The 10,260-nt window shown below is 41.9% G+C and overlaps 1 protein-coding gene across 2 annotated transcripts in view; it reads right to left on the reverse strand.

Annotated features, from left to right (window-relative positions):
• gdap2 (ganglioside induced differentiation associated protein 2) overlaps positions 1-9,195 on the reverse strand; it is a 27,938-nt gene extending 18,743 nt beyond the window's left edge. For both annotated transcript variants that reach the window (XM_056433648.1, XM_056433655.1), the window contains exons 1-2: positions 8,999-9,195; positions 7,492-7,708 (exon numbers count right to left, since the gene is read on the reverse strand). In XM_056433648.1, coding sequence (XP_056289623.1) covers positions 7,492-7,673 — 182 coding nt within the window. In that variant the 5' untranslated portion in view covers positions 7,674-7,708; positions 8,999-9,195. The remainder of the gene's footprint in view (positions 1-7,491; positions 7,709-8,998) is intronic.
• Positions 9,196-10,260: the final 1,065 nt, after the last annotated feature.

Consider the following 10,260-nt stretch of genomic DNA (forward strand, 5'->3'; position numbering starts at 1 on the left):
ACATTGAGGCAGCGGTCGTGTTCGCCTCCCCTCTTAATGTGGCTTTATGTCAGCTCAGCAAATTCAGCGATTTTGTTAGTGCCATTTGTTTCATTGTGTAAACCAGCTTTCACTATATAAATAATCTCCATTGCCATCCCATTTAGCTGATGAGGTTCAGAGTCAGACCGGTTCAGAGGCTGGTCGTCTGTCTGGGTCTCAGGCTACAGCACGTCTTGTCCACCTCCTCATATCTTTGTGTTCAGGCATCCTCCACCCCATCTGAGAGAGTGTTCTCCACGGCTGGAGACACAATACGTCCTGAGAGATCGCGTATCCTCCCGGAGAAAGCAGACATGCTTATTTTTCTGCACAAGAATTGTTGATGATCCATACAATTGATGGTTGCACACTTGGTATTTGCCACAGCTAGTTTCATTTTTGGCAGCTCAGTTCACATACCCTTTAAAAAAAGGAAGGAGCACTGTAATTTCTAGGAACATGTTTAAATTAAACAATACATTTTATTTAAGTTATGTAAGTTTTATTTTAAGTTCAAGAGGAATATGTATAAATGTACACACACACACACACACACACAGAGAGAGAGAGAGAGAGAGAGAGCGAGAGAGAGAGAGAGAGAGAGAGAACCAGGACTAGACTGTTTGAAGCTGCTGGCTAAGGACAAGCGGATCCATGACAGTCAGATTCATGTCATAAAGCAGAAACAGAGTAGCCCCACCTCACCCAGTGTCCCATAGCACATCCCTCCCCGAGCCTCCCCTCTCACCCAGTGTCCCCATAGCACACCCCCGGAGCCTCCCTCTCACCCAGTGTCCCCATAGCACATCCCCGGCCCCTCTCACCCAGTGTCCCCATAGCACATCCTCCCTCAGGGCCTCCCCTCTCACCCAGTGTCCCCATAGCATCCATCCCACGCTGGGCCTCCCTCACCCAGTGTCCCCATAGCACATCCCCCGAGCCTCCCCTCTCACCCAGTGTCCCCATAGCACATCCCTCCCTCAGGGCCTCCCCTCTCACCCAGTGTCCCCATAGCACATCCCCCGGAGCCTCCCCTCTCACCCAGTGTCCCCCATAGCACATCCCCCCCCCCCCTGGGCCTCCCCCCCTCACCCAGTCCCTCCCAGAGCTCCATAGAGACTGTGTCTGTCCCACGGCCACTTAAACTTAAATTAATTCTATCAAAAGAAAGCAGAAGAGGAGTCGTACACAATAACCTTATACAAGTTAACACCATTATTTCAGCAGTGCAACAAAACAGGATTATTAAATGTGGTCTCCTAAATATTAGATCTCTGTCATCTAAAGCTGTGTTACTGAATGATTTAATATCAGATAATCACATTGATTTATGTTGTCTAACTGAAACCTGGCTGAGCCATGAAGAATATGTCTGCCTGAATGAATCGACTCCTCCAAGTCATATTAATACTCACATTCCTCGAGGCACCGGTCGAGGAGGTGGAGTAGCAGCCATCTTTGAATCGAGCCTATTAATTAATCCTCAACCAAAATTACACTACACCTCATTTGAAAGCCTTGTTCTTAGTCTTTCACATCCAACCTGGAAAACACTACAGCCAATTCTATTTGTGATTCTGTACCGGCCACCAGGTCCATATTCAGAGTTTATATCTGAATTCTCAGAATTTATATCAAGTTTGGTTCTTAAAACTGATAGTTATTATTGTAGGAGATTTTAATATCCATGTGGATGTTGATAATGATTGCCTAGGTGCTGCATTCATCTCATTGTTGGACTCGATTGGCTTCTGTCAGAGAGTACAGAAACCCACTCACAGCTTTGGCCACACGCTTGATCTTGTTCTTACTTATGGCGTTGACATTGAGCATTTGAAGGTCTTCCCAAAGAATCCTCTTCTGTCAGACCACAACCTCATAACTTTTGAATTTATACTACCGGAGTGTACTCCGTTAGTCAAAAGTTTCTACACCAGATGTCTAACTGACAGTGCTGTAGCTAAATTTAAAGTAGCGATTCCTTCTGTATTTGATTCGATACCACGTCTCAATATAACAGAGGACTCCTGGTCTAACTTTAGTCCGTCCCAGATTGATCATCTTGTTGACAGTGCCACAGGCTCTCTGAGAATGACACTGGACTCGATAGCCCCTCTGAAGAAGAAGACAGTGAGGAAGAGGAGGTTTGCTCCCTGGTATAACCCTCAGACCTGCAAACTGAAGCAAACGTCACGAAAGCTTGAACGCATATGGCGTTCAACTAATCTGGAAGAATCCCGCTTTAGTTTGGCGAGATAGTCTTAAAACATATAAGAAGGCCCTCCGTAATGCCAGAGCAGCCTATTACTCATCAGTAATAGAGAAAAATAAGAACAACCCCAGGTTTCTCTTCAGCACTGTAGCCAGGCTGACAGAGAGTCACAGCTCTGTGGAGCCGAGCATTCCTATAGACCTTAGTGGTAATGACTTTATGAACTTCTTTAATGAAAAGATTTTAACTATTAGGGACAAGATTAATATTCTCTTGCCCTTAACCAGTGCCAATCTGTCCTCAAGTGAAATGGCCTTGGAAACCGCTGTATGCCCTGGTGTATATTTGGAGGGCTTTTCTCCCATCAACCGTGACCAATTATCTTCAACGGTTTCTACTTCGAACACGTCTACCTGTCTCTTGGACCCCATCCCGACGAGGCTGCTTAAAGACGTTTTGCCTTTAATTGGCGGCTCTCTGTTAGATATTATCAATGTGTCTCTGCTAACAGGCCACGTACCACACTCCTTCAAAGTGGCTGTTATTAAACCTCTCCTGAAGAAGCCCACTCTGGATCCAGAGGTGTTGGCTAACTACAGACCGATCTCTAACCTCCCCTTCCTCTCCAAGATCCTTGAGAGAGTGGTCGCAAATCAGTTGTGCGACTTTCTACATCATAATAGTTTATTTGAGAAATTTCAATCAGGATTTAGAAAACACCACAGCACCGAGACAGCACTGGTGAAAATTACAAATGACCTCTTAATGGCAGCAGATAAAGGACTCCTCTCTGTACTGGTCTTGTTAGACCTTAGTGCTGCATTCGACACCATTGACCATGACATCCTGTTACAGAGACTGGAGCAGTCGATTGGCATTTCAGGCACGGCACTAAATTGGTTTAAATCCTATTTATCAGATCGATCTCAGTTTGTATTTGTAAACGATGACGCCTCGATAACCACCAACGTTAATCACGGAGTTCCACAAGGTTCTGTGCTTGGACCAATTTTATTTACCTTATACATGCTTCCTTTGGGCAATATTATCAGGAAACACTCCATAAACTTTCATTGCTATGCAGATGATACTCAACTATCTATCGATAAAACCAGAGGAAACCAACCAAGTAAATTCAAGCATGTCTTAAAGACATAAAAACATGGATGACCTGCAACTTCTTGATGTTAAACTCAGACAAAACCGAAGTAATTTTAATCGGCCCTGAGCACCTCAGAGATCAATTATCTGGTGATGTGGATTCTGTAGACGGCATTGCCCTAGCATCCAACACCACTGTAAAGAATCTTGGCGTTATCTTTGATCGGGACTTGTCCTTTAACTCCCACGTAAAGCAAATCTCAAGGACTGCATTCTTTCATCTACGTAATATTTCAAAAATCAGGCACATCTTGTCTCAAAAAAGATGCAGAAGAACTGGCTCACGCGTTCATTACTTCTAGACTGGATTACTGCAACTCCTTATTATCAGGCTGCTCTAATAAGTCTCTTAGGTCCCTCCAGTTGATCCAGAATGCTGCAGCTCGTGTTCTCACTAAAACTAAGAAAAGAGATCACATCACTCCTGCACTAGCTGCTCTGCACTGGCTACCCATAAAATCAAGAATCACTTTTAAAATTCTTCTCTTAACGTACAAAGCCTTGATTGGTGATGCACCATCATATTTTAAGGAGCTTGTAGTACCATATTGCCCCACTAGAGAGCTACGCTCACTAAATGCGGGACTACTTGTAGTTCCTAGAGCAGGGGTGCTCAATACGTCGATCGCGATCGACCGGTCGATCGCGGAGACCTACCAGTCGATCGCGGAGACCTACCAGTCGATCGCATGAAAAAAAAAAATTGACGTCAGGCGCTGGTTGTCGGCCGTCGGCTCGCTGGTCTGGGATCAGCTCCCGGGGTTGCTGAATCCAAGATGGCGCGACGCATGTGTGAACGTAACCTCTACGTGCGACGTAGAGGTTACGTTCACACATGCTCCCGTAGAGTCTACTCTACGAAGTCAACACGTCTTGTTTATTTAATGGATGATAGGCTGACGGTCAGCCCACCGCGCATGCGCAAACAACGGCGCTAAGTGCAGCAGCAAAACGAACAAGCTAGTCGGCGAGTTACCTTCAATTTTAAGCCCTCGCTTTTTTTTAAAGTAAAGAAAGCTTATGGTCATCAAAAATGAGCGAGGGAGCTGAATCAAGTAGTAAGAAGACAAAAACGTATCACTTTCACACGGAATGGGAGGTGGACTTTTTTTTCACGATGTCATTTTCAAAGTGCGTTTGCCTCATCTGCCGGGCTACCGTCGCAATACCAAAGAAGGGACATTTGGAGAGGCATTTTCGGACTGTTCATAGAAAATACGACACCGACTTCCCGCTGAAAAGCGATCTTAGAAAGAAAAAGTTGAAGGAACTAAAATCCCAGTTGTCCGGTCAGCAGTCATTGTTCACGCACCATCATTCAAAAGCGAAAGCCGCCACCGAAGCATCGTTCCGGGTGAGTCACGTCATCGTTAAAAACAAGAAGTCCTTCCAAGACGGAGAGATGGTAAAAGAGGCATTCGTTGAAGCAGCTGACTCATTGTTCCAAGACTTTAAAAATAAGGCAGAAATAGCATCTTCAATCAAAGCTCTGCAGCCGTCAAGAAGTACAGTTACACGGCGCTGTGAAACCATGGCTGAGGATGTCACCCAGCAAATGTGGAAGGACATCGGAGATTGTGAGTGTTTCTCACTGCAGTTGGACGAATCTACGGACGTGAGTGACACTGCCCAGGTGTGCATTTTCATTCGTATGGTGTTTCGTGATATCACTGCAAAAGAGGAGCTATTAACAGTACTTCCCATGAAAGAACATACACGAGGAGAGGACATGTTTCAGTCGTTTAAAAGCTTTATTGAGAAAACTCAGCTCCCAGTGTACAAATTGGTGTCTATCACCACAGATGGAGCACCCGCAATGGTTGGCCGCGTGAATGGCTTTATTGCCAAGTGCAGGCAGGACGATGCTTTCCCAGACTTCTTGAATTACCATTGCATAATCCACCAACAAGCGTTATGCGCTAAAATGCTCAACATGAAAGAGATCATGGATGTGGCAATGAAGATCGCCTGTTCTATTCGAGCCAGATCTCTTCAAAGACGGTTATTCCGTGCACATCTGGAGAAGGCTGACTGTGACCACTCTGAGTTGTTGCTACATACTGACGTGAGATGGCTTAGTCGGGGGAAATTCCTGCAAAGATTTCGAGAGCTCTGTCCGGAGATTAAGGAGTTTTTCCGTGTAGCTGGACATGCAGAATACGAGCAACTAAATGATGGTCAGTGGCTGTTAGACTTGGCATTTGTAACCGATCTGACAAACATGTTGAGTGACCTTAATCTAGAGCTGCAAGGAAAAGACAAAACAGTGATCAATATGATCAGCTCAGTTAATGCTTTCAAACGAAAGATGAAACATATCTCCTCAAAGCTGCAGCGCCATGATTTGGCAAATTTCCGGAACCTGGAGTCAGAGCTGGTGATGCAAGGGAAGCCCTGTGTGCAGCTTGACAGTGCACACTACACAGAGCAGATTGACAATTGTCTGTCAGAGTTTGACAGACGCTTTCAAGACTTTTCTTTGCTCGAGCCAGTCGCTACATTCATGTGCTATCCTGTTCAGGAAGATGCTGATGTTGATTCACTCGCATCAAAAATTGCAACACTGTTTCACCTGAACTCTTCTAGAGTGGAAGATGAGATTTTGACTCTACAAGACGACATTGAGCTTAAGTCCAGAGCTCATGGACAGTTCTGGAACTTACTGACAGAGATAAAGTACCCCAACATGAGGAAATGTGCTCCCTCCTTGACTGCTTTATCCGGCTCCACTTATTTATGCGAGTCAGCCTTTTCCCACATGAAGATGATTAAATCCAAGTACCGTTCCACCATGACTGATGAACATTTGGAAGTGTGCTTGAGGCTGGCTGTCAGCAGCTACTGTCCGGACTATGCATCCCTGGCTGATTCAATTCAGTGCCAGTCATCAAAGTAAACGTGGGTAATTACAAAAAATGTTCATAGTTAATTATGTTGTGTTGTGTAATATTGGCTCATGCGGTTATGCAAGGTATATCAACATTCATTGTACATTATAGTCCTCAATATATTTGAAAATAAATACATGTTCCACATTTTTGTCGTGGGTAGATCATTTTGACTTGGTCATTTCTATGCTTAAAAAGTGTGAGCACTACTTCTCGGCTCCCCTGCTCGCGTGCTGCAGAGCTCCGGTTTAAAAAAAAAAAAACCCCCCCCCCCCCCCGGTCGATCGCCTTGACTTGACCACATAATAAGTAGCTCGCAAGCTGAAAAAGTGTGAGCACCCCTGTCCTAGAGTCTTAAAAAGTAGAATGGGAGCCAGAGCCTTTAGTTATCAAGCTCCTCTTTTATGGAACCAGCTTCCAATTTCAGTCCGGGAGGCAGACACAGTCACCTCGTTTAAGAGTAGACTTAAGACCTTCCTCTTTGACAGAGCTTATAGTTAGGGCTGAATCAGGTTCACCTGGTCCAGCCCCTTGATATGCTGCTATAGGCTTATAGCTGCCGGGGGACGTTTAGGATGCACTGAGCTCCTCTCTCCTCTTTTCTCTCCTTAAGGATGAATTTTCATCTCTCAATCACACGTTACTAACTCTGCTTTCTCCCGGAGTCCTTTTGACTTCACGTCTCATGGGGTCATCGGACCCTATGAGACGGCATAGATCCTATCTGCCTGATGGATCATCGAGGTCTGGGTCGTGGAATTCCTGCTCCTGACTACGCCACTGTCCTGTTGAGACTCCGCCCACTCCTCCTCCCCACCGCCATCTGCCTGATGGATCGTGGAGGTCTCCATCGTGGAATATGCCTACTATGAACTATTCATCCACTGTCACATTCATTGAATGTATTTAAACTCTAAATCTGTCCTTCTGTACACATTACATCTATTGCATCTGTCCATCCTGGAGAGGGATCCTCCTCTGTTGCTCTCCTCCAGGTTTCTTCCCTTTTTTTCCCCCTGAAGGGTTATTTGGGAGTTTTTCCTGGTCCGATGTGAGGTTTTGGGGCAGGGATGTCTATGTGTACAGATTGTAAAGCACTCCGAGACAAATTTGTAATTTGTGAAATTGGGCTATACAAATAAACTGAATTGAATTGAATTGAGGTCTACAGAGGACCAGGACTAGACATGAGGAAACAGAGGGGCTCACAACAGGATGATCTTGCGGTTGATGTCTGGTCTGAAGGGGAATGGCGAGGGGAAGTCCTGCAGGCTGTCTCCCGGGCCCAGCGGGTCCAGCGGGTCCAGCGGCACCCCCTCCCCCAGCTGCTGCTGCCACGTGGGGAGAGTCTGGATGTCCACGAACTGGCAGCGAGCGCCCAGAGGGTCCATCCCGCCTGCCCGGCTCTAGAGGGTCCGACCTGGACCTGCAGGCAGGGCAGAGAGACCCAGGTTACACCGTGATGGAGGTTCTGAATGACCCGGTTCACCTCATTGTGCTTATTAAAAGTTAAATAATCTTTAAAAGCTCTTTTAATTATATATCTGATGGTCGTGAACCTGAAACTTGTTCTAGTGTGGATGTAACTTTATAAGTTGATTGTCATTATAGATAAATAAACCTACAGATTGTTATTATTATTTAATTTCTTGACTAACAATCATATCAGAAAGCACGCGTTACATTTTTTAAAATATGTTACATTTTAATAATACATGTTATTAAAATAAAATGGATATTTTAAAATATTTTTTATTGGCATGATAAATGAAAAGAAATAAGAAATAAATGATTCAGTAGAACCCTCGTAGTGACGGTTGGTCTTCACACAATTGTTTAATTTAAAATATGATTTCATGTTAATTTATCAAACCAAAAGATATGAGGTCTTTCCAGCTCTTTGTTGCTTTAATTATTTCTTTTTAAACATTAAATTGTTCATTTGTAGCTTTACAAAAGTCTTTTCAGCTCGTTCTGGCTTTTATAATAATAAATATAATATAATCCTAAATTAAATTGTTTGTAATGTATGAAAGAAATTAGATAATTTGCCACTATTTTCTCTGTTCTATCTTTATAAATACAGGGAAATTCAATGAAAACAAAACAATTTAGATCGTTTTACAAAAATGTGATTATTTGCTGCTAAACTGATTACATTGAGCCTGATATATATTAAAGGGAATGTATATATATATATATATATACACAAGTATAAATATACATACAAATATACATGTATATAACTATATATACAAATAAATATATGTATAAATATATATATAAATATATATACAAATATATCTATATAAATATATATATGTATAAATAGACAAACACATTTATATATATATATATATATGTATGCATATATATACACAAATATAAATATACAAATATACATGTATATAAATATATATATATACAAATAAATATAAGTATGTATAAATAGATAATCATATATATATATATATATATATATATTATGTATTCCCCACTGTGCAGCTGCATATCATTAAATAAAATCAAAACACAGCTAAATAACGACTAAAGCAGTAATAATAATTAAAATAAAGACTTCGTGACCCGGACTGAGCTCCTCCGTCTTCACAGACACACTCTCGTCACTCCCGGGTCACAACACTCGTTTTGTCCCGTTTAAAGCGACATTTTGACCCTTTCTTTATCGCACAATCAGAAGTAAACTGTCACCCACCTCTCCTGCTGCGCTTCCTGCAGACAAATAGAGACAATAAGATGAAGAACAGACAATGACACGACGCCGCGTGGACTCAGGAGACGACCCCGTGGTCCCGGGAGCTCATCGTACCGAGCGAAGGGGTCTCAACACGGCCGAAATGTAGTTTAAAAGAGCCAATTAGTCGAGTTTAGACGTCTAGCCAGTAAGCTAGAGGGGCTTCCTGCTGCAGCGTCAAGCTGGCGGAGGAACCGACGCGACTTCCGGTTAGGGATTTCAGAATAAAAGTTGAAAAGCAGATAGATAGATAGATATCAGTATGCATTTTATATACACTTAGATGCACTGTATACGCTTTCATTTTTATTTAATTTTTACATTTTTAAAATTATTTTAATTCTCAAATGTAATACGTCCTGCCCTGCTATTGTATTCGTATTTTATTGTCTATGTTTAAACATGTTTGCTGCTGCTTCAAATAAATGTCCCACTGGGGATGAATAAAGTACATGTCATATATCTTATCTTAGATAAATGAATAACTATATATATATATATATAAATAAATAAATAAATAGATATAGATATAAAGATAGGTAAAGTAAAATTAAATAAAAAATGTAAAATTATATATATATATATACTAAATTGATATTCAATTAACTAACTGAACAATAGTGCAAGTATTTATACATACTAAGTAAAAATCACTGAAAAAAATACAGCAGAGAAAATAGAGTATGTAGGCCTGTAAACAGGTGGTGTGTGCAAGAGGAAATATATCATATGAATGACTTCAAATGAGCTCAAAATTAGAGAGATTTAAAAAATGTCTTCACAAACCTGCTTTAATGAACAGACACAAGAACAAAAAAACATCAATTTTTACGCACCAAAAACATCAAAAGAAAACTCCTTGTAAAAACTTACTTGGCAAAAAATCTGGTTCCGATAGTTTTCATTTTGTAGGAACACATACAGGCAAACTTCCGGTATTGGTCCTGCTGTTTCTATTCCACTTGACGCATCTTTTCCCTCAGTTTCTAATCAGCTGACTAATAAGCTAAAAGCACTTCCGCTTTGGTTGTTCAGATTCCTTTCAGACAAAAGCAACGGAGAGAAAACGATCAAGCAAAGAAAAGCACATATATACAACATTACCTGAATATTGCTTCTGTGACGTGTTCTTTCTTTAAATATGACTTTGATTTACTTTAATAATTGACAAAACAGACAATTGATCTATTGGAGGAAAAATAATCAGCAGATAATTCCACATT

This window comes from Pseudoliparis swirei, chromosome 2 (assembly GCF_029220125.1).
Source record: "Pseudoliparis swirei isolate HS2019 ecotype Mariana Trench chromosome 2, NWPU_hadal_v1, whole genome shotgun sequence".
NCBI lineage: Eukaryota > Metazoa > Chordata > Actinopteri > Perciformes > Liparidae > Pseudoliparis > Pseudoliparis swirei.